This window comes from Lissotriton vulgaris, chromosome 9 (genome assembly GCF_964263255.1).
Source record: "Lissotriton vulgaris chromosome 9, aLisVul1.2, whole genome shotgun sequence".
In the NCBI taxonomy this organism is placed as follows: domain Eukaryota; kingdom Metazoa; phylum Chordata; class Amphibia; order Caudata; family Salamandridae; genus Lissotriton; species Lissotriton vulgaris.
In genome coordinates this window covers 619,488,571-619,514,309 of record NC_141697.1, presented here as the reverse complement: position 1 = coordinate 619,514,309, position 25,739 = coordinate 619,488,571, and the positions used below count along the sequence as shown (strand labels likewise).

General features: G+C 47.9%; 1 protein-coding gene across 5 annotated transcripts in view; it reads right to left on the bottom strand.

The window, feature by feature from the left end:
- Positions 1-25,739, bottom strand: part of AKT2 (AKT serine/threonine kinase 2) — a 644,724-nt gene that overhangs the window by 43,852 nt on the left and 575,133 nt on the right. For all 5 annotated transcript variants that reach the window (XM_086938261.1, XM_086938260.1, XM_086938262.1 and 2 more), the window contains 2 exons: positions 2,181-2,395; positions 1,142-1,229 (listed from right to left, as the gene is read on the bottom strand). In XM_086938261.1, coding sequence (XP_086794387.1) covers positions 1,142-1,229; positions 2,181-2,395 — 303 coding nt within the window. The remainder of the gene's footprint in view (positions 1-1,141; positions 1,230-2,180; positions 2,396-25,739) is intronic.

Genomic DNA, 25,739 nt, shown 5'->3' with positions numbered 1-25,739 from the left:
AATGAGTAAAACCAAGCACTCACATCACACCTAAATGTAAACAAGCAATGTCCTGAGCAAATGGTGGGGGCCTAAAGCAGTGGAGTGGGAGAGGTGAGGGGGGAGTCACGGGGAGATTAAGGGACAGAAAGCAAGCAGATGAAGTAACAGGGGCCCGGCCTGGCGGCCGTGAAGTGCAGGTGGGGGGCGGGGAGCAGAGCCTTTGAAGAGCCAGAGTCACGGCCTGTGGTCATGAATAAGTGAAGTGAATAATTAGGGGAGGAGAACTGGCAGGCTGATAGGGAGAAGGCTCAGGCAAGCTCGTGCACGAGGCGTGCACTTCCCAAAATCCACTTTTGGGGAGAGCCCTTGGCCTTAGTGGTGGTTTAGCTGCATTAGGGCTCTTTTTCCTATTCCTGCGGAATAGGAAAGGCGAGCCCTAAAAAACAAGTGAGTACAAATGTAGTGTAGCATTTTCCTCACAAAATCACGTTTCTGTTCTTTACAAGGTGACATACAACTATTATATGAAACATCAGGGGTTAGGTCACTTCATGTTTCTTGCTCTTATTCAGCTAGCAAACCACATTCATGTGACATTTACGGAAGCAAGTCAAAGCATGCACCAAGTGTCATAACTCAAACAGATAACTTATTTGAAGCAGCCTCGTTATATTTCAAAGTTAGACAGGCATGAGATTAATACTGGAAGGCTTCATCAATAAAACTGTATCAGATCATCCTTTTAGCACCCTATTACCATTAACTGCTCCAGTAAACATCTTACAATACCCTGCTTTGCCCTACTGAATATGCTGTGTGCTTATTTGAATGCACTTATCACCTTAAATACATCGGCAGCACCAAGCTGCCTGTGTTACCTTTTTGTCAACATTTTTAACATGGGCATTTATATGGAAAGATTGCTGGAACACCTTCAAGATTTGATTCAGGCAAAAATGCCTATTATTTTTCTGATCTACAGCCCGAACAAAATCACCTTAGGCTAATCCCTGGTAAAGGTACATAAACCAGAAGTTCTAAAACAGCGCAGTTAATGGTTAGAAGAGAGAAGAAAGAGCAATCGCGTATAGAGGTTTGAATCTAATGCAAGCTTTCCTAAAATTTTAAATGTGAGAAAATTCTTTCAGTGATGCAATACCTTTCTCTGATTGACATCTTGCCAGTTAATGGAGGTGAAGAATCTGTGAGCCATGACTTCTTTGGCATCATTGGGACCTCCACCTAACCTGCAAAAGCACAGGGTTGAAGCATTTTAGTACACCTATTCAAACTGGTGAATGCATCTTTTATGAGTTGTAGTCGGAATAGTTGATCTTTACGATACAGAAAATGAAAATGTGACTAACAGAAAACTGTAAGGAGGGCAACATTGCAGTCTACAAGGAAAAACCTAAATGAATACAAAGCATGAGTTTAGTAGTTTTTTTTTTTTACACTTCAAGAGAAGGAGGTTGTTTTCACAAAACCGCCTTTCACATCAGGCTAAGGACCAAGTGCTTGTTCCATGGAAATATTATGAAAAGGGCAATCCTTCAAATGTAGATTCAATGATTTTTTGGATACTGATATTTCAACCAATAAATGTTAAGAATAGAATTATTCTGGCGACATCAGTGGGAAGGAGGAGACCTGTTTATCAACGTAAGTAAAAGGGATGAGCTGACATAGGAACAGAATCTGCTCTTAGATGGAAAACATTTCTAAATTACCCTAGCAATCCATTCGACTTTCGTTTTTACACAATTGAAAAGGAAGAAACAAGATTATGAGCAACAGAGGTGTGAGAGGCCATTAACCAAATTACAACATTCCATAAAAAATGTGGTAGCTTAACCCTTTAATATTTTAATGACTACGTATGCGTATACCCTTGGGACAAGACACAAATAAGTCGGGAAGTGCCTCCACCAAGTTTTCCACGAACATTATCTGTGCATACATTTGAGATGTCTGGCACAAAGGAATGCAGACACATCAGCAATCAAGGCCTTAATTGGGGAAGAAAAAGGTTTTAGCAGTAAAATATTAAGAGGTTTATCTAATAGTCCATTTCCTGTGCCCAGTTAAGGGTGATGAGCGGGGCCTTATAAGGATTCAGATAGACAAAGAGGGAAGTCATGCTGCTTAATACACTGATTGCTTTTGTAAGATGCAAATAAAATGGGTGATTTGCTCACCGTAGCTTAGGATCTTTCTTCAGCAGCCCTGCCAGCAGAGACTTTGCTTCAGGACTCAGGGTGCGAGGAAAGCGAATCTCTTCCATCAGAATGAGCTCGAAAAGCCTTTCATGATCTTGGTTGTAAAACGGTAAGCGTCCACACATCATTTCATACATTACCACACCTAAGCCCCACCAGTCCACAGCACGACCATAATCATTGTCCTCCAGTACCTACCAGGAAAAAAAAAAAGAAGAATGAGTGCCAAGAAATGCATGTTTTTTCCTAAGATGTCGTTTTTCTAGAAATGGTAAATATTTAAAATCCTTGGAAATGTGTATATCTTCCATCTGCTGTGCTGTTCAGATAATATTGATACTGTTAACAAATGAGAACAACATTAGAATAATCTTTACAATGTATACATATTTGCCACCAGCTCAAACTCCTGGCAATTAGCTGTTCTCTCGAGTGGTCTATTTAATAAATGATATTTTTGATTCGACATCAGTTTCAAGCTCCCTGAACCAGTCTTTTTAAAGTGGTACATGATATTAACAGAAAGAAACACAGAAGCAGACATTACAGAATGAGAAGTAAAGCGTCCGATGTGAATCGACAAATTGCAAAAACGTAAGCATATTTTGAAAATAAACCATCCACCCAGTTGGTCAAATTGATCAAGCATCATTACACAACACATTGTAGTAATATCTCAGTCAGGCTTTCTTGTCACAGCTGTCAATTTCTGACAGATGTCCTCTCCCCCCTCTCCCAGTTTTAATACATTTGTTTAATTTATCCAGTGTGTTATGTTTTATCTATCACAGTGATCTGGTGTCATGCCAGCATTTCTGCCCCCTCGGTCAGCTTTCCGTTGGCGAATCGTCTTTTTAAGTAAATGTTATATCCTGCTCTTTTGCCAGCACCCACTTTGCAGGTCTATTGGAACCCTTGACATGACCAACTGAACCACTATTTATCCGTACATGGGGCAGCAAATGAGTTTTTCATTTTATTTTCTTTCTTCACAGGGAATATCCCCTATAGGCATGGTTTCATGCTTTATCAGGCAACAACCCCAGATATATTTTTGCTAGTTTTTTTGTGGCGTGATATAGGTCTTGAGGAGATAAAGGAACTGAATCAGCTTAATACTGGTATTGGAAGAATTATTTTCTAATTTGTTTGCGAGTTTTGTTCCAGTCCATGTATATTAGTGGGTCAGGGCAATTTAGTGACCGTATCTCTTGTGCTTCTACCAGATCCCCTCCCCTATCCTGTACTAGCAGGCACATTTGGAAAAGTTGTGCAGATCTTGCTGGCTATGCGTGCCAATTTTGCTGGTTGGAGAAATTGGCCGGAGCCCGCCACAAACATAACCTGAAGATTACATCTTTCTTTATATTATTGAAACGTCTAATGCACCATAATGGCATATTGAGTGAATGGAGGTTGCTTCAAAACTTTCTCACACACACAATATCTACTTGAAGTACATTTGGATAAAAACTAAAATAATATGCTTCCAGTTGGGACTTTCATCAACCAAACTCACCGCATACAGTAAATGCGCTGATACATAGTACAGAAATAGATTAGTGAGTTCCAGTCCACACCTGGCCCACACAGCAGACACGTTATTTTAGTACAGAATAAAAATAAAACATTTTCAGTAGGCACAACATAGTGAGAAGATGAAATGTAATATTAGTAAGTCAATCGTTGTTTGTTCAAAGATGTTCTTCAGTGAAAAACATAAGGAGAGAGGATTGCTCGCATGTTTCAGTAAGAAGATCAAGCAGGATAAGGAAAGGAAACGTGGAGCCATAAGGAACTAAAGAGACACATAATTTTACAGGGATCAATGAACTTCCGGGGGTGGGGGAGGGGGAAATGAAAATTAGGTTGCTACTGTAAGAAAAACAGCAACGTTTATATATCGACACACCCATACATGTACAAACATACATACAGGATATAGATTAGGCAAATGATTTCCTAATTTTAAAGAGCTACCACTCTCACTCCTGTGCAAAACACCATTCGACTGGCTGGCATCCGAAAATAAGCCTGACCGTAGCCAAATAAGCTGTAGGTGCTCTTAACAATATAAAGCATTGCAGAGTTATATACAGCAGCATACAAATAACCTCTTCATTTATTTGAATTAATTCGTGAAAATACACATTAAAAAAATAATAAAAGAAAATAATAAGAAAATAACACTCCCAAGCAATAGAAAGCAGTGGACATATCTAAATAATATTGTACAGCCTATTTTGTGATCTAGCCACGAAAGTTACTCTGCAGTAGGTTTGGGAAGAAAGCCGGAAGAGAGGTATACCAAAACAAACAGCAAAAAAGACATGAGTTTTCAACACTAATTTAAGATGGTGACAATACACAAAAATATGAATTCCTCTACCCAAAACAAAAATGTCACTCTCCACGCTTAGACATCACAGTAATGACATCTACTTTTAAAGTCATACTTTGGGGAGGACCTTTATGTTTAGCATGAGTCCAAAAGGAGTGCACATGCGAGGAGTTGGAATAAAAACATTCTTGCAAGTGCGAGCGGCGAACTTGGGGAATACGAGTGTAAAACCCTTAAAAAAATATATATATATTTGACGCTTTGGATTCAAGCCAAGAGACAGAATATTGTGCAGCACAGGAACATCAAATTAGCCAGATGTAAAATAATAAACAAAATTATGCTAAAGAAGTAATGCAAGTGGCCACGCCGCTTGGAAAAACCGCTAACTGAATCTTTCTCAAAAGAACCAGAAACATTTAACTTTGGAGGTAATATAGCAATTGTTTGTTAGTTTAATTCAGTCAGAGTTGGCTTTGCTTGCACGGCCACATTGCTGGAGCCAGAGTCAAGAACACACACCTTCATTCAAAATACATTCTATTTTATTGCTACAAAAGATAAATAACACATATATAAGGTGTAAATAGCCACTGTCATCCTAAAACAGGTTTTGTCAGTGTAAGACCATGCCAGATGATAACAGCAGGAGAACAATATCCCTTGCACAGAAACAAGTGTACAAGGATATGTGAGGAAATTGAGTGTGTTGTATGGTGTGACTGTGTGACCACACTGTGTAATACATTTACCAAACATTTTAGGACAAGTAGGTTTTATTTGTTAAAGCTTTAGTTCAACCATGGGAAGCTATGGCTCCGCGCAGTCAGGCTTACACAAGGAAAACGTTTTAAGCATTTGAACAGCACCAGAACAATTGAAGAAGAAATATACAAGACACTCAAGAAATCCGACACCAATTTATAAAATAGAGTATGTCTGTAGGTATTTTTTAGACACCAAACTGAATGAACACATGGCGCTGAAAATCAATGTGAACTGCATTACCAAACGCACTTTGCTGCTTGCGGAACTTCGCGTACCGTTCTGGAGTTTTATGGTCACTTCACGAAGTTCGGTGTAGCAGAACATCTGCAAACTCCGCCCAGGCCTAGGGGCAACACCTCTCTCTCATGCAGGCTTCCATTGTTTCTTTCCTGGGAGTAGTTAGCACGTCTCCCCAAGAGGGCAGGAAGCTGTCTTATGTATGCATTCAACCATAAACAGGCATAGCAGACTTTGGGCAACAAAGTGGCAACTTTGTAAAAGTTGCACACCACAACAAGTTACATTAATTTCGACTTGGGCATCAGGTTTGGCTTAATGTAATGACTGGTTTCATACCTTACGGTATCAACTTTAGTGATCCTAGGGAGAAGTTAGCAGGGCTGTTGTGGCAGCCTGTAACTCTGCACTCGCCAATTAAAACATGTAAAAAAAACATTTACCACTTTTTAATACACAGCACCCTGCCTTTAGCTCTTGATAGGTCTGCCTTATGAATGACTTGCTTTTATTAAAAGGGGAAGACTTGGCTTTGCCATTGCTTTAAAAGCCAGAGTCGAGATGGCAGTTTAAAACTGCTACTCCAGTCTGCAGTAGCAGACTGGGAGCCATGTTTTACCTTTATCACACCAGGCTTGAACAACCAGTGCTGCAATCCTTGGCTTGACTTTCTAACTTACCGACCTGGTGTAGAGACTTACAAGTATGTGAACTTATCCCAAATAGGTATAATCCAATCAAAGGTACACAGTTTAAGACCAGGGCACAGATACTGAGGTCTGATTAGTAGGCCCAGTGCACTTCAAGAGTCGAAAAAACAACAGCAATCCGTCCAAAACATAGCTTTAGGGGTGACCATACAAAAAGAGGCATTTCCTTTAAATGATGACTGTACAAAGAGAAGAGGAAAACAGTAAACTTAAAAAAAAAGTATGTATGCAAATGCTAGGTTAAGACATGAGTCTTAGAAGTTAGAGGAAGCCCAAGATAATGTTACTAGCACAGTGACATGCCATAGTGTCAACTGTGAATGGTATATGTCAACAACAAACTTTTTCAAGATATAACATGCTTACTTGCGTCTTACGTACATTTCACAGGAAAAGAAGGACTACTACAGAGGATCATTAATATTTAAAGGCCATCCAGGGATGGCTGGAAGAAAATGACATCATCAGCCCCTACCAAGCAGGATTCAGGAAAAACACCTCCACACTCGACCAAGTGTTTAGATTTCAACTAATCACTTGGAAGACAGTATCAATGGAGGGTGGCAGCCTCTAATTGATATTGGTGGACCTGAAAACTGCCTTCGACCTCGTCCCTACACCCAAACTGTGGGGGGTTCTAAGAGATATGGGGATCCCTTCCTACCTACTTGATATCCTGATCAAGTTGCATGATGACATCTATGCTAAAGTTAGATGTGGAAGGGGAGGAGAACTAACCAGCAGGCTCACAGTTGGCAGGGGTGTAAGACAGGGTTGTGTGCTCGCACCGACCCTGTTTTGCCTCTTTGTCAACGCACTAATCCCACTTCTGGCTGAGGTAGCAAACAATGATGCCCCAAAGTTAGCAAACACCAAGGTGGCAGCATTGATGTTTGTGGAGGATACCCTCCTCCTATCAAAGACACCGATGGGTATTCAGAGGTTATTGGACAGTTTCGCTTCATTTTGTAACACTAGGGGTCTGGCGATTAATACTATTAAAACCAAATTCATGATCGTCAATCCTCCTAAGACAACACGCCCCAACCCACAATTGAATGGTATTTGTTTGGAAAGGGTGCCTGTTTTTGAATACCTCGGCGTTAACCTTTCAGAATATATGCAGTGGGCACCCCAAATAGCCAAAGCCAAGCTTAAGCTATCTCAGATTGCCGGGAGCATAGCCAAACTAGCCAGGGAATCATTTTTAAAACCCAATGGTCCCGTGCTTGAAATGTACAGGGCTCAAGCGCATGGAGCCACTCTGTATGGGGCAGAACTATGGGGGCACTGTTCGTCCTCTACCTTAGCTGTAGTCGAGAATAGATTTTTAAGACCAATAACGGGTCTCCTAGCGGGTACCCCGCTAATTCACTTACGACTAGATTTTGGTATTTCGCCGATTGAAGAAGAGACCGCCCTAAAACCTCTAACCTTTTGGCGAAGACTATGGGCAACTCCCGAACGAGCACCATACCAGGCAGAAACAAATGAGCTTTTAGCCTACCCGGGTTTGCTGAAAAGGGTCCCTTGGTTTGCCAACGTGAAGCAAGAGAGCGAAAAGCTTGGTAACCCATCTTTGTGGAGCACACCAGGCATCACTAGCCCCTCAGTTCCCCGAGCTCTATTACCGAAGACCTATCGCACTCTAAAGCTCAAAGCCATGCACACAAATCTCAAATTGGGCTCCCTTGCAACACAGTTTCTTTCATTGAAAGATAAATACGAGCTCGAAATTTTTCTGGAGGATATCCTTCCCCAGGTTGCAAGAAAATTGTATGTCCAGTTCAGACCTAGCACTTTACCTGTATGTGCCGTTACTAATAAATGGGCCGGGCAGAAAGAGGAGGGATGCCCTGTATGCATTACACAAGAGGAAACAGAAATGCATGTATTATTTTTCTGTCCTGGTTACCAAAAAGCGAGACGCTATTGGCTCGTACAGCTCTGTCGGAATCTGGGCTTTGAGCATTGTAGGGAAACAAATATTTAAAGAAAAATATGTGGGCTTACTTTGTTCGGAATGAGTAGTGAGAAGTTGTGGTAAAAGTGTTTTGTATATGACGGACTGAATTAAGACACCCCAAAAAAATGTATAGGATATGAAAACACTTCTGGTCACTATAGAGATAGGAAATCGGACTGTCACTTGCATTGCTGTCGATATAATCATCTGTGGGTAAACATTAAACAAATATATATTTACTAAAGCATGTCTGAAGCATTTACTAGATTTGTATGCAGATTGGATCCTACAAGTGGGTTCGATGGGGCAACATACTATAGATGATGGTAATAACAAACTGGAATGCAAAGTCTTGTTCATTTTCGTACTCCACTCGCTCTCGTGACTTAGTAGGAAAAATTATCTACTAATCCAAATTCTAGAGGGACTGATCTATTTGTATTCACTTTTGAATTTTCTGCTCTCCATCTACTCTCTCCAATGTCCCCTTCCCTTGCAAAGTGAGATCTGGTGTCTACTGTTGTGTGTAAAGCTCAAAGTTACCCAAGAGTCTGAAGAACTAAATATAGTGTGTATTATATGAGAACAATTCAAATGGTACTTCACTTAATGGTAAGGCTTTTTGACCTATGCATAGCAAACTTTGCATGCACAAGGCACTAGGAGGGCTGAGGCGCCTAGATAAAGCAGCAGAAATTGAGATAAGGAAACTGTCACTTGTCTGTAACTCACTGTTTCCAGCTGGCCAGATTTTAGATCACTTGCTTTGTACCTGCCATCTAGAGCTTAAGTTAGTTTTCAATTTCAAGAATTTAGTTTCGATTTCAGGAATGACTCTCGGTCATGCAGCTGAAATCCAGTGCTTAAGCCTTCAGACTCCACCTTAGATTAATGTAGTTCCCCCCCCCCCCCCCTCCCCCCACCAAAATAGGCGAATCTGCTTGTGAATATATCTAAATACATAGTAGCATAGAAAGTTAGCAACCCTACTGCGGTCTACATCTTAGAGGGGGTTTGTGGTGCATGTGAATCTACAACATGACAAGTTATGAGTAAATGGTTACAAGGAACATTTAATTTAAAGAATGTGTTGTAGATCAGTGCCGCTTAACCTGTGAACTGGGGGCCCCAGGGGTACACGTAGGAAGCCGGCTCTGTATATACTATACCAAAGTAAGGTATAATGTGCACAGAGCCCAGTGGATCCCCAAAGGCTTACAGAGAAAAAAGTAGATAATACCTTACTCTATATTTGTGATAGTGTGGGCTAGCTTTAAGGCTTTATCAGAGGGTAGTGTTATTCATTTATTGCACACACTCGGGTAAGAAATTATGTCACACACTCAAAGACTGAACTAAGATCAATTGTTTGTATCAAAAATATTTACTTGTTGTATTTTATTTATAGAACTAAGCAGGACTTGGTACAGGTAAACATGATTGTAATTTGTTAAAATGCAAGCTGGATGAATAATGGCTTTTCTTTCAGGTTTATAAAAATGTGCAAATACAGCTGTAATTACTTTTGATTACTTTTCAGGATTACTTTTTCTACTCAGTGTGATATGCCTAGATATCACGATGGGACATTTTCTGCATAAAAGGTAGGTAAAACAGTTTCTTAGGTTTCCATAGAAAACACCCTCAACACAGGTTTGCAGAGGAAAACAATAAATGCAATCCTATGGGGAAAAATAGGGTTAACGTTTTGCAGGTACGTAAACTGCCTTGAGGGTTGAGTTTCTGGGGTTAGAACGAGTGTTACCCCACGGTCAAGGATGCACTCAAAGACCACCCTAAGCGGCACTAGGGCGGCCGGGTGGAGAGTGCTGAGGCCCAATGTTATTCAATGGGGGTAGGGGGCCTTCGGATGGTGACTGCTCACGGGCACGCCACTTGGATGTGGGAGCAAAGCTCAGAGGTAAGTTCAGGGCAAAGGGGGATCCAAGCTGGTACACAAGGTGCACCCACAGCGGCACAGGGGCAGCCAGGTGCAGGATCGACGTCGGGAGCCCTGTTGGTTTCAATGGGGAAGCTCCGGTCAGAACAAACACTGCAGGCTCGTGCACGAAGATCTTCTGGAGGCGACCACCGGCTGGAGAGGTAAGTCGGGGTGTCGAAGGATGGCAGGACACCGTCAGTTGGGCCACCCAAGGTCGTGGGGCGTCGGATGCAGGGGTGACTTTTGCCGTTGGGTTTTACCAGCTCCGGTAGCAGGGATCCTCCAGATAGAGACTGTAGGCGTCGTCGGGAGACTTGGGGTAGATAACGGATCACCAGATCCCAGTTCAGGATCTCCCGGGAGACCTCCTCGTGGTTTTGGGCCACTTGAATTCAGGCCGGGGGCATTTGGTGTAGAGTGGTGCAAAATCAAGGATTTGGCTGGAGCCAGAGTCTGTTGGTGAGCAAATCCAGTGCTCACAGGAGGCAAAGTCTTGGTAGGTGAGGCAGGGCAGGTCCTCTGGTTTCTGGGGTGCTGCTGGACACACCAGTGTTTCGCTCGAGCAGGTCGAGACAGGCCGGTAGGACTGGGGCCAAGTCAGTTGGTATCTTCCACCTCTTCTTTCAGCACAGCTCTTCGGTCCTTCTTTGTCTGAGGAGGCAAGGTTCACGATTGCCTCTAAATACAAAACGTAGGGGCATTTCAAGTAGGCACAAGTCAGGACCAATGGGCCCCTTCCTTGAGGTGGGAACAACCCCTATTATTCCACCCTGCAGTGGGAGGAGGGCATAAGCCTCACTCTGGTTTGCTGGATCCCCCATCTTCAAGATGGCAGTGACAGAGTTGTGCTTCGCCTTGCCACCCCCATCTGAGGGTTGAGGCTTGCAAAGGTGGGCACACCTCTCCTCCTATCGTGGTTTTCCCACCGATTCTCCGCCCAAAGTGGGGGTCAGAACTGGTGGGGGCCAGTTGCCGGTTAGCAGCAAATGGCTGAGTCAGCACACCAAGGCGGCAAGCCTTTGAAGCTTCCCCTTCGTGGACCCTGCCCATCCTCAGGGAGGAGGCGTGGCACCTCTGCCCAGGATGTGCTGTGTTTCAGGACCTCGAGAGCGGGAGGCTCTCGACCCAGGGGCCCAGAAACATGTCTGGGGTTGGTAGCTGGCGAGCAGTCAGTCAGTCAGGACCCTAGCGATAGGTCGTTTTACAATTGGCATTAAACCCCACACTGGCATCAGTGTTTTAATATACTGATAAGTTTGATATCAAACTTCCCAGATTTCAGTAATGCCATTATGGTTCTGTGGAGTTTGTAATGACAAACTCCCAGACCATATACTTGTTTATGGCTTTACTCCACTTACAATGTCTAAGAATCCCCCTCACCAACGACCCCGCCACCGCCAGAGCCAACCTACACAAAGGGATGAAAGACGTAGCCGAGTGGATGATGAACAGCTGCCTGAAACTGAACTCAGATAAGATGGAAGTCCTCATCCTGGGATCTTCACCCTCCGCCTGGGACGACTCCTGGTGGCCCCCTGCCCTGGGCAGCGCACCCAAACCAACAGACCACGCACGCAACCTGGGCTTCATCCTGGACTCCTCCTTCTCCGTGACCAGACAAGTCATCGCCGTCTAATCGTCGTGCTTCAACATCCTGCGCATGCTATGCAAGATCTTCCGGTGGATCCCCACGAGACCAGGAAGACGGTCACCCAGGCCCTCGTCACCAGCCGACTGGACTACGGCAACTCCCTCTACGCCGGAACCACCGCCAAACTCCAGAAAAGACTGCAGCAAATCCAGAACGCCTCAGCAAGACTCGTCCAGGACATCCCCCGACACAGCCACATCTCCGGACACCTGAGAGACCTGCACTGGCTCCCGGTCAACAAGAGAATCACGTTCCGACTCCTCACCCACGCACACAAAGCCCTACACAACCAAGGCCCGAGATACCTCAACAACCGCCTCAACTTCTACACTCCCACACGCCAGCTTCGATCAACCAACCACGCCCTCGCCGCCGTCCCCCGCACCCGAAGAGCCACCACAGGAGGAAGGTCCTTCTCCTACCTGGCCGCCAAGACGTGGAACTCCCTCCCGACCCACCTCCGCCTGACCCAAGACCACCTCGCCTTCAGGAAGCAGCTCAAGACCTGGCTGTTCGAGCAGTAGCGGACATCCCTTCCCCAAGCGCCTTGAGACCCTCCGGGTGAGTAACGCGCTATATAAATGCTTTGATTGATTGATTAAGAATGGACTTAGGCACTGTAGGGGTAAAGGGTTCCTGCACCTGTACCCTCACCAGTGGTATAGTGCATCCAGCGAGAGGGGTGGCTAACCTAGGTCATGGCAGTGGATTGTAGGCATGGCACACAGGGATGTGTAAACAAACAATAGGAGGTATATCCCCAAGAGACCACTCCAAGTCTCAAAGTTTTGGGAGAAGTTGCACAAGAAGGAAAGTTATCCTTTCTTAAGAAGACCCCTCACTCACCAACCTAGTTGGTGATATGCTTCATCATCAAGGTCCCACCGGAATGGCATTCAGCTATTCGGGTGGGACCCCTAATTAAAGTGGAGCTGGTTGTTTTTGTGTATGTGAGTGAAGAACAATAGTTACTTACCTGTAATCTGTGGTTCTCCAGTATTGGTGTCTTTCATAGATTCACATGCCTGAATCATTCCCCGTCGTCGGAGTGGGAGTCCCACGGTATATAAAAAAGCAATAACAAGCCTGTAATAACCAAAAAACCTTGGTAATAACCAACCAGGAAGTAAAGTAGGCTTAGCTTACAGGAGCAAAAGCTCCCACACTCATGACTATCCTAGTCATTATGTTAGACCAAACTGCAGCCAATCAGGCGATAGCACCCACCAGAATGTTCTCCCCAGAGGCTCAGGCTCTCAGATTTTCTCGCACAGGAGTGAAGCCAACACAATTTCCTGAGGGAGCCTCTGAGGGGAAGGTGGGCAGGTTGCATGTGAATCTATGAAAGACACCAATACTGGAGAACCACAGATTACAGGTAAGTAACTATTGTTCTTCTCCAGTATTAGGGGTGTCTTTCATAGATTCACATGGCTGAATCAGAATAGATAGCAGTACACATGAACCAAGGCTCTTAGACGCTAACAGTATCACAGTATACATGCAGAACATGATAAAGCGTCTAGAAAAGAGCATAGAGGAGGCGGGAGAACAGAGGCTCACCTTATTGGAAAAGATTGCGAAGAACTGCTCTTCTCACCGAAGCATCTGCATCACTCGCTGAGTCCAGACAGTAGTGCCTCGTAAAAGTGTGTCTGCTGGACCATGTTGCAGCTCTGCAGATCTGTTGAAGAGGCACACCAGCGAACAAAGCAGTGGAAGAGGAAACTGTCCTTGTGGAATGCTGTTAGAACTGGCTATTTCTGGTAGGCTAAGGCTGACGCCAAAGCCAGGCAGAAACCACCAATCTAGTCAGGGCAAGGAAGTCACACGCCAAGATAACCCCTGCTCACCCCCTTGGTAGCTTGGCACGAGCAGTCAGGCTAAACTCGGAGGCAATGTGTAAAGCATTTGCGTCAACGCACAATAGCAACAACATACTAGGTACACCACAAAAGAGACTCCACACAAGGTTATTATAAAAATAACTTTTGTATTGTAAAAACACATATCAGATAAACATCACACATGTACATTGTTGTGCCCATTGGCACGGCAACATTCATAAGGGATTATTTACAAGACAGGGCCATATAGGCCACTGTCATAATCAGCACCTTTAGAAATAGCACTTAGAAATTAGAATAAGTATATAAAATCACTGTAGCACAAAGTAACAGTTATGAATCCCATCCAGTAACTACTGGGAACAGGTAAGTACACACTACGCAACCCTAAACACCTTAGGAGCATGTCACGCAGGTAACCAGGACCTCACTAGGACCACCTGTACTAGAAAGAACAACCACCTAAGGATAAAATCCACTTAGGGGTATAAATCCGAACTCATTACCCATGATGCATGAATATACATTCAGAGGAGTGGTAAAGAAAGAAAACACATGATGTATAGACCTACACATTCAGCGGTGTTAAGGACAGAGCACATGATGCAATCAAAATACATTCAGGGGTGCAGCGCAAGAAGACACATGATGACTAAACATTCAGAGGTGCAGCGCATGAAACGAAAGACACATAATGCATAAAACATCCAGAGGTGTCAAGAGTAATACCATAGCGCAAATATCACATGAGGCCTAAAAACCTTCAGAGGTGTAGGAATAACACATGATGCAAAAGATCACATTCAGAGGTGCAATAACCATACCATTGCGCAAACTCACATAAGCCACTACCTGTGGCAGTCCCTAGGCCAACAGCCTTGTTGGGGCTCAGACGCCCTGAGTCTCAATGTCAGGGTGCCAGTCCCAAAGTACAAAAAAGCCTAAACGTGGCAGATGCCCACTAAGTGCTGGGCACCTGGAGAACAACAGAACTGCGCCAGGGCCCTCACTGGCCCTTAGGCGCCAACTGCGCCACTGCTGGAGCCACACAGGCTCTGGGCATAGCACATGCCCCAGACGTTGGAGCCACAGAGGCTCTTAAAACAATGGTGCCCCCATGAGCCTCGCCGGACTCTGGACACGAGCTTCTCCCAGGCAGGAGGGGACGAGCACCGACAATATGCCCCAACGCCCCCGCTTAACTAACATGGCCCCCAAGAGCCTCAACAGGCTCTGAACACGACTTAGGCAGTTGGAGTCCCTCACGGGGGACTCGAATCAAGAGAACGCCCTTCTGAGCCTCAACAAGCTCACTAAACAATATGCGGGCACGAGCCCCTCACAGGGCTCCAAGTAATATGCCCCGCGATCGTCGGGGCGGCCCTCTGCCAAGCGGGGCCGCCCAAAGCCTCCTCACTTCGTTGGAGCCCCTCGCGGGGGACTCTGCCACAAATACTGCCCCTGGGTTGTGGGAGCCTCTACAGGCTCTGCGCGACGTGGGGGCGGCCCACTGCCATCTGGGGCCGCCCTACATTCACCAGCGTCTCACGGCCGGTCAAACGCCCGAACCCCACTCACCGGTCTCCTGGGGTGGCGGCTGCACGCGAGGGCTCTCTGCTCCTGCCGCCGGAGCCCCGCCTGCTCCTCCAGACGGCGGATCCTCCCGCCAGCTTCACTGTGGCGGCTTCCACTGGCGGCGGGGGAATCTCCGGTCTCCCTCTGCACACGGGAGACCGGCAACGACAATCAGAGCTTCCCCCAGGCAGGGGGAAGCGGGAACAGCTCTCTCCCGGCCACCATGCGTCCTTCCTCCTCCTCGGCTCCCCACCACGTCATGCCTGCAGCTTCCAGGAGTCAGCCAACCACAGCGCGGCTCCTGGACCAGGCCCCCGTCCAAGGACCAATCAGAGCACGGCTCTCCTCGGGTCTCGGCCAATCCGGTCGCGGCCCCTTCGTGGTTTGTTTTTCTCCGCGGCAGATCGAGGTGGGCACTCGTAATTGATTAAGTAAATACGGCCAGGAATCCTCAGCGCCTCCAGCGCTATAAGCGAGCACAACAGCGCTCCTAAGCACTAGAAAGTCCAGCGACAGCGCTCTCAAGCGCTTGGGGGAAATGAAGCGCTCCAAAGCGCTAGACAGCAGGCAGAGCGCTCCCAGGCGCTCAAGGCGAAGCACAGCGCCTCCAGGCGCTAGAAACCAACTCCAGCGCTCTCCACAGGAAAAGGCAGCTTCTCCATGCTGCCATGGTCTCAGAACTTCCCCAGGGGCAAAGCCAAGTCCCCCCTTCAGCCCAGGCAGGCAGAAGGGTCCCCCAGGAGTCCAGGAATCTAGGCATCCAGGGACTGGGCAGCGCCCACCCCTGGTAGATCCAAGTCAGCCACAAGAGCAAGAACAAGAACCCCTTGGAAGGAGACACAGCCCCTTCTTATACACAGAAATGCCTTTGAAGTACTTCGTGCAAGGGACCCTGAGTACTGGAATGTTTCTGGTTTTCGTCTTCCTGACAGCTTCAGGGCCAGAGGTGACAGTGGGCCGTCAGGATGGAGAGCCAGCAGGGTGGGCGGCAGGCACGGCCCGGCACCACCAGACGCTCTTTCCTCCCATCCCTGACAGCAGAGGGGCCTTTCATCTACGGTTGACTCAGACCCCCTCCTCCGGGGCCTTGCAGACCCTGCAGACCCTGTCCTACTCAAACCGGACAGTCCATCCACCAGCAGGTCCAGGCACTCCTGGTCCAGGCTCACCAGCCAATCACACGCCAGACCCAACTTACACAAATATACCAACTTCCAAAAGTAGTACTTCTAGACTAGACACAGTCATGCCGCATACATCATTTTGCAGCATTCATTCTCAAGAGTTCACACATATCAAACTCGACCCTGCACTCCCCACGCATCAGGAATCTACCATGGGCATACATATTCCCCATTCATTCCTATGGGAGGGCAGGCCACTCACCACACCTATACAGAGAGCTCAAGCACTTTACACTGTACCACAGTGAAAAAGTGCGCAGAGGCCTAAAATCACCAACACCAGGTTCCAGAAAGAGGCTAGGAAAAAGCAAAAAGTCTAGGGGTGAACCTGCCTAATGGGCCGGGTCCAACAAATGCGCTCTTGGTAAGGCCTGTAAAGGTCTTCCTGCTTGTTGATAACAGAGTCCAATTGTTGACGAGACCCATCTAGCAATAGTCTGTTTGGACACTGCACAGCCCTGGTGCAGTCTGCCATAGGCCACAAACAACTGATCTGTCTTGCGTAAAGTTGAGGTCTTTGATAGATAAAATTTCAGGCACCTCTTAATGTCCAAAGAGTGCAATGCTCGCTCAGCCGGTGTTTGTGGATTTGGGAAAAATTTCTTGAGGACTACCGGCTCATTTAAATGAAAGTCTGAAGGGACCTTAGGCATGTACCTTGGATTGGTACGGAGTACCACCGAATCAGATGTAAATTGCAAAAAAGGCGATTTAGAAGTGAAAGCCTGAATGTCACTGACCCTCCTGGCAGATGTTAAAGCCAATAACACTGAGACTTTCCAAGTGATAAACTTAAGGTCAACCTTATGTATAGGCTCAAAGGGGTGACGCATGAGTTGTGAGAGTACTACATTCAAATTCCAAACAGGAGGTGGCCGACGGATTGGAGGAAACATGCGAAACAAACCCTTGAAAAATTGCTGGATTATTCTTGATGAGTACAAAGAATTCGATCAGTCTTGACGGAATCGGGAAATGGCTGCCAGAAATACTTTCAGGGTAGAATGCGCCAAACCCGACCTAGCCAGATGTAGGAAGAAGGGTAATAATTGCTCTGGGGTAGCGTGAAACAGGGGCAGATCGACAGTCTGGCACCAGGCACAGAAACGTTTCCACTTGAGTTTATAAGTCTTGATGGTTGACGGTGCTCTGGCGTTAGCCAATACCTCCTGACAGTAGCGAGGAATGTCTAAGTGGGCGAACTCATTGTGCTGAGGAGCCAAGCTGACAATTTCAGCGAATCTGGATCTGGATGGTACACCCTGCCCTGCTGAACTGTGAGCAGATTCGGTATTCGAGGCAGTTGTATTGGTTCGCACTCCGAGAGGAGGAGAAGCTCGGTGAACCAATATTGTCGGGCCACCTTGGAGCAATCAGGATTAGTCGACATGGTTGACTCCTCATCTTCCTGATGATCCTGGGAATTAGCGGGATTGGCGGAAAAGCGTCAGCAAATATTCGACACCAATTCATCAAAAGGGCATCTCCGCACGAGTCCTTGTGGGGAACCCAGCTTGCAAAGCGTTGGCATTTCCGGTTCAGGGCTGTCGCAAACAAGTCCAGGTTGGGATGACCCCACTCTCGGAATATCTAATCCAGGGATGGTTGATGGAGTTCCCATTTGTGATTGCTTCCTGCTGTCCTGCTGAGAGAATCCGCTAGGACATTGGCAACCCCTGGGACATGGACCGCTGACAGATTGATGTTGTGATTCAGGGCCCAATTCCAGATCTCCTGCGCCTGACGGGACAATCGGGCCGATCTTGTGCCCCCCTGCTTGTTCAGGTAATGCATGCTGGTAGTGTTGTCCGTTCGTATCAACACTGTCGAGCCCTCCAAGGTCGCCTGAAAGGATTTCATGGCTAGAAAAATGGCTCTTAGTTCCAGCAGGTTTATGTGCCATTTTTTCTGGTGAATGTCCCATTTGCCACTGACTGTCATCCCTTGGAGATGGGCGCCCCAGCCCTCCAGAGAAGCATCCGTGGTCACGATGAATCTGGGTCCTTCTGACAGGAAAGCGCATCCCTCCTGCAGGTTCACATCTTGCCCCCACCACTGGATGGAGTTTTTCATACGAGGAGTTATGTTGATGACGTCCTTGAAAGAGCCTGTCACTTGCACCCACTGACGACTGAGTTCCTCTTGCAAAGGTCGCATTCGCAGGCGACAGTTGGGGGTGAGCGGAATGCAGGATGAGATCATCCCGAGGAAAGACTTGAACTAGCGAACAGAAACGCACTTTCTTTCTAGCAGTGATGTGGACATCTTGCGAATCTTCACTTGTCTTTCTTTTGATATGAACACTTGGGCGAGTTTTGTGTCCAGTGTGGCTCCCAAGAACGACTTCCTTTGTGATAGAGTTAGGTGAGATTTTTTGAAATTTACTGAAAATCCCAGGCTCTGGAAGAGTGATAGACCTCTTTGAATGTGCATCTTTGCTAGGCCGATGGAACTGGCCTTGATAAGGCAGTCGTCCAAATATGGATAAATTTGAACTCCCTCTAGTCTCAGGCGTGCGGCCACCGGGGCTAACATCTTTGTGAACACTCTGGGGGCCGAACGTAGTCCAAAGGGAAGCACTTTGAACTGGAAGTCTTTGCCAGCCACTCTGAACCGTAAGAACTTCCGGTGTCTTGGAAAAATGGGCACATGGAAGTATGCGTCTTGAAGGTCGAGTGTTGCCATGTGATCCCCTACTGAGAGAAACTGGAGGATTCCTTGAAGTGTTAACATTCGGAAGGATAATTTCTTGAGGTATTTGTTGAGGGCACGCAGGTCGAGGATGGGGCGCCATTCCCCCGACTTCTTGCGGATCAGGAAAAATCTTGAATAAAAACCTGTTCCCCTCTGATGTTGAGGTACCCTTTCTATTGTTCCTTTCCGAATCATTGAGTAAATTTGGGAAAATAGCTCCTTGAGATGAGCTGGTGGTGGACCTTTTGGGGGAGAATTTGGAGGGGCTTTGACGAATTCGAGAAGGTGACCTCTGGAAACTACGTCCAGAACCCATCTGTCTGTGGTAATTTTGGACCAATTTGAGTAATATTGGGATATTATTCCTCCAATTTGTTTCAGGCTGGGACAAAGTGGTGGCAGGGGATGTGTCTTTCACTTGCTCTTGTTGTCTCTCCCTCGATAAGAGGTCTTTCCTCTTGGTTGAGAGTAATTACTTCGCCTTTGGCCATATGTTTGCTGACGGTATGGCTGGTACCTCTGGTTCCCTTGGTTGTTACTGTAGGAGCGTTGCTGATTATAACCTCCTCTGTTCGAGTAGTTGCCTCTTCCTCTTGCACCTCGAAAGGAAGACTTTCAAAACTGGAGAGAGCCCAGCGATCGTGCCGTCTCTGTGTCCTTCTTTATTGATTGTAATGACTCGTCTACATGTTGACCAAAGAGGAACTCTCCATCATAGGCCATGTCCAGGATTTTTGTCTGGACTTCTAAACGAAATGTAGCCTTTAACCAGCCTTGCCTTCGGAGTACAGCTGCCTGAAACCTGTTGCTGCCACGTCCACTGCAGCATCAATAATCTCAGATGAGACGCTCTCTCCCTCTAGCAGGATCTTTTTTGCTTCAGTCCGATCCGGCTCTGGAAGCTTCTCGATATAGGGTGATATGTCGGACCACATTTGTCTATCATACCTGCCAAGAATTGCCAGTGAATTTGCGGCTCGGACCGTGGTTGCCGCAATAGTAGACACCTTTTTAGGTCTCGCCTGTTGTCGATGCGCATGCGCATCGAGCAAAGCGAGACTATTGCGAGTTATCCACTCTTTATCCACACTGCAAGGAATCGTGGCGATTCCTTGCAGTGCACGATAAATTTAAGGTCAATGCGCATGCGCATTGAGCTTATGCGCATGCGCATTGACCTTAAAAGTCACGGGCGCGTGCACGTCCGTCTTTGTTTACCCCTCCGCCCCCTCCCGCCGTGTCGCATTTCTCCTCCCCCTCCCCTCTCTTCCTTTCGTCTTCCTGCCGTGTCGCACCTCTCCCCTCTCCGCCCCCTCCCCTGCCCGCCCCCTCCCGCCGTGTCGCATTTCTCCTCCCCCTCCCCTCTCTTCCTTGCGTCTTCCGGGCCGTGTCGCACCTCGCCTGCACGTTTTCGGCAAATCTCTTTTCTTTAAAATAAGGTTGGTGCAAACCCTTCTGGTGCAGGACCGTGTAGACTCGTCACTTTAGGACTACATGAGCATTGTTTTCATACCTTCGCTAGGCTGCCGTAACCATCACTGTTCCAGGACCCTCTTACCTTCCGTCATCTGCGATCTGCAGGGCCCTTCTATGATGCCGGTTCCCTTGATTGAACTAGTGGCCCTCCTTTAGTTGCTCCCAATGTACAACTTCTCATTACATGGTACGCATGACCGTCTTGAGGATCGAGCAGAACACAAATCCTAAATGCATCAAATGATGCTCAGAGCATAGTCTGCATTAAACCCAAAATTGGAGGGAAGCACACATCCCAGACTGCCCACAGTGCAATGAAGCCATTCGATTCACACCAGTGCTAGTAGCATAGCATGTCTATCCTTCCAGTGTGCGAAACTTGCTTGGTGGGCGTTGCCAGTGCACTCCTCTGGCGCACAACACTGCTCTGCGCCCTGCGGTGCTACAGAACTCAACTGCTACGACAGCCCCTCTTTCGTCTTCCTGCCGTGTCGCACCTCTCCCCTCTCCGCCCCCTCCCCTGCCCGCCCCCTCCCGCCGTGTCGCATTTCTCCTCCCCCTCCCCTCTCTTCCTTGCGTCTTCCGGGCCGTGTCGCACCTCGCCTGCACGTTTTCGGCAAATCTCTTTTCTTTAAAATAAGGTTGGTGCAAACCCTTCTGCTGAATCCCCTCTGCCTTTTGAGCGTTATGCCTAAACTCCTCATGTGGTGCAGGACCGTGTACACTCGTCACTTTAGGACTACATGAGCATTGTTTTCATACCTTCGCTAGGCTGCCGTAACCATCACTGTTCCAGGACCCTCTTACCTTCCGTCATCTGCGATCTGCAGGGCCCTTCTATGATGCCGGTTCCCTTGATTGAACTAGTGGCCCTCCTTTAGTTGCTCCCAATGTACAACTTCTCATTACATGGTACGCATGACCGTCTTGAGGATCGAGCAGAACACAAATCCTAAATGCATCAAATGATGCTCAGAGCATAGTCTGCATTAAACCCAAAATTGGAGGGAAGCACACATCCCAGACTGCCCACAGTGCAATGAAGCCATTCGATTCACACCAGTGCTAGTAGCATAGCATGTCTATCCTTCCAGTGTGCGAAACTTGCTTGGTGGGCGTTGCCAGTGCACTCCTCTGGCGCACAACACTGCTCTGCGCCCTGCGGTGCTACAGAACTCAACTGCTACGACAGCCCCTTTCCGTACAGAATTCCACCGATCAAAATGGTTACCCCTATGCTATGGTGCTCGGTCACCTGGCCAAGCTTGTCCCTGTGTCCCATCGTTGACCATGTCCATCCCCCTGCTGTAGAATAGAACCCTCAGCATTCCCGCGGCCAACACCTGTTGCGGCCTTGAACTCTCAACATTACCATGTTCCACCAGCTTCCTTGGTACAGAACTCTCTGGATTCTGTACCAGACTCATTTATTAGTCAGAAACTCACACCCACCCACCCACTCACTCTCACCCACCCACCCACTCTCACCCACCCACTCTCACCCACCCACTCTCACCCACCCACTCTCACCCACTCACTCTCACCCACTCACTCTCACCCCCTCACTCTCACCCCCTCACTCTCACCCTCACCTTCACTCACCCTCACTCACCCTCAACCCCTCACCCTCACTCACCCTCACTCACCCTCACTCACCCTCACCCACCCTCACCCTCAACCCCTCACCCTCACTCACCCTCAACCCCTAACCCTCAACCCCTCACTCACCCTCACTTTCACTCACCCTCACTCTATCACCCTCACTCACCCTCACTCACCCTCACCCTCAACCCCTCACCCTCACCCTCACTCACCCTCAACCCCTCACCCTCACCCCCTCACCCTCAACCCCTCACCCTCACTCACCCTCACTCACCCTCAACCCCTCACTCACCCTCACCCACCCTCACCCTCAACCCCTCACCCTCACTCACCCTCACCCCCTCACCCTCACTCACCCTCACTCACCCTCACTCACCCTCAACCCCTCACCCTCACTCACCCTCACCCTCACTCACCCTCAACCCCTCACCCTCACTCACCCTCAACGCCTCACCCTCAATCACCCTCAACCCCTCACCCACCTTCACTCACCCTCACTCACCCTCACTCACACTCACCCTCACTCACCCTCACCCACCCTCAACCCCTCACCCTCACTCACCCTCAACCCCTCACCCTCACTCACCCTCAACCCCTCACCCTCACTCACCCTCAACCCCTCACCCTCACTCACCCTCACCCTCACTCACTCTCAACCCCTCACCCACCCTCAACCCCTCATCCTCAACCCCTCATCCTCAACCCCTCATCCTCAACCCCTCACCCTCAATCCCTCACCCACACTCACCCACACTCACCCTCACTCACACTCACCCACCCTCACCCTCACTCACACTCACCCACCCTCACTCACCCTCACTCACCTTCACCCTCACTCACCCTCAACCCCTCACTCACCCCCACTCACCCTCAACCCCTCAACCTCAACCCCTCACCCTCCCTCACCCTCACTCACCCTCAACCCCTCACCCTCACTCACCCTCAACCCCTCACCCTCAACCCCTCACCCTCACTCACCCTCAACCCCTCACCCTCACCCACACTCACCCACACTCACCCCCACTCACCCTCACTCACACTCACCCACCCTCACCCACCCACCCTCACCCACCCTCACCCACCCTCACTCACCCACCCACCCTCACTCACCCTCACCCATCCTCACCCTCAACCCCTCACCCTCACCCTCAACCCCTCACCCACCCTCAACCCCTCACCCTCACTCACCCTCAACCCCTCACCCTCAACCCCTCACTCACCCTCACCCTCAACCCCTCAGCCTCACCCTCACTCACCCTCAACCCCTCACCCTCACTCACCCTCAACCTCATGCTAAAGATTTACAAAAAAACCCATAAACAATTCTAAAAGCACTAACTCTAATGCTGCGAGACCTATTGCATTTCTAATGCTTGTTCTCTATTGAATCAAGACGTCTCCCGTCTTTATCAGGGGGGGTAGTGATTTGTGTAGTCGGATTCTTGGCCCTTCGTTGTGCTGCCTGGGTGACTACGGACTCCGTCTTAGCCTGACCAACCAGGCATGCCGGTGATGAACTGGGTGCCCTATATTTTTTATCTACCCTAGGTAGCACTGAGGGTAGAGAATTTGGCGTCTTCATGATCTTTAAACCTTCTTTCCATATAAAATCAATTATAGGAATAGACCAAGATTGTTTTTGTGGCAAGTCCTTAAAATCATATAGGAAGCACTCTTCCTGCTTAGCCTCCATGGAGATGAGGAATCTCTTCGTGTCTCTATCCATAATCTTATGGAAGCTGGCAATGTCTACCGGAGGAGATTCCGCCGCAGGCTGAGCTGCTGGAGAAGGAGTTTGTGCCCGATAGTCGTCCCACTCCGACGATACCGATTTGTCGTCTAATTCTCCATCCTCTCGTTCGTCCTCAGACGAATTTTCACCCTCTGCCTGATGAGATTGTATTGGAGAAGAGGGTGGTGCAGAGCGTGCATCTTTTGCTGCCCCTAGAGAAACTGATTCTTGGTGCCCTAAAGTTGTAGTAGATGCTCTTGGCCTCGGCGTAAGACACATAAGAATCGCCCGATTCTGAAGGTGGAAATCTGCGATAATAATCGCTTAACATGTACTGGAGATTTTGGAATAACTCCACAGACATTTGCATGCCAGGTGTAGACCCAGTCTCTCGATGAGCGTGCTCCTGGGAAATTTCTTCCTCCTCTTGATCTAGATCCTGAACTTTTATCAGTAAGTCCGAAGGGCTCCTAGCCACCCGAAATGACTCATCCTCGTAGGATTCTTCCTCTTCAGAGTCCAACAACTGATCTGACAGCTGTAGAGGAGACAAAGCTGTGGAGGATGACACACGTTTTTGTAGGAGCGAAGCAGTGGTAGCTGGTGATGGCAACGGTATTGTGGATGCTCCTGCCGACCACACCTGCATTGCTGTACAGGTCGATAGTGGGGGTGTAGATGGAACCACTGAAGCTGATGACAAGCCTGTCTCCTTCAGATTCGTCGTCGACGGAGTGCCCGTCGACGGTTGGGTCGTCGTCGTCTATTAATTCATCGACGATGATGTTTTCCTCTTTGTCGACGGTGTCGACGGTATTGCCAATTTCGTCGACGAGGTAGTCGACGGGTTCAATTTCTTCGTCGACGATTCCAATCTCTTCGTTGACGAGGGGGTCGTCGACGTATCAGTCTTCTTCGTCAACGGTAATTTCGTCGACGGTAACTTCGTCGTCGAGGGCGTCGTCGACGGTAACTTCGTCGTCGACGATGACGACGTCGACAGTATGAGGATGTCGTCGACGGAAAAGTCTTCTTCGTCGACGGTAAGAGAGCTGTCGACGCTTGAGTCGTCGTCGCAGCGGTCGTCGACGGTACCTTCAGTATTCCCGTCGACGGTGGAGCATCGACGGAACAATCTTCGTCGACGGAATGGGTCTCACCTGGACGTAAACCATCGTCGACGGTGAGGAGGCTGAAGACATCACCATAGATGGTTTTGGTGAAGAAAAAGTCACTGTTGAAGTGGAAGAAGTGACCACATGACGAGAAGGCGACGAAGAGGCTGCTCCTGAGTCTGCTAAGGCCTGAGGTGAAACCTTTTGGGCAGGCGCTTTGGAAATAGTAGACTTTCCAGATTTTCCTGAGGGCGCAGATACCACAGGTGGAGACACCTTTTTGGATGTAGAAGGCAAGCCAGAATCCTGAGAGGATTGGGCCTTTTTCACAGTTTTAGCCCTAGGAGAAGCCAATTCCACCTCAGATTTCCTCTTCTTAGAGGAGACAGAAGACCCTGAGGCAATGCTCCCTACCTCTGAAACAGGGTTATCCTTGTCCTTAATCCTTTGAAGCCACAGGAGCAGACGACCCTCTCTGTCTCTGAGGGTCTTTTGAGGAAAGGTTCTACAGATTTTACATTCCTTCGCCTCATGATCAGGATACAAACAATAGATGCATTTTTTGGGAGGATCCTCCTTGAACAGCCTCAGCTTTCCACAGGAATCACAAGCCCTAAAAAGGGATTTAGAAGTAGACATTCTTTGAAGGTGAAAAAACCAACCAAAGTTAGAAGAAACTGAGCAGAGCTCAGGGA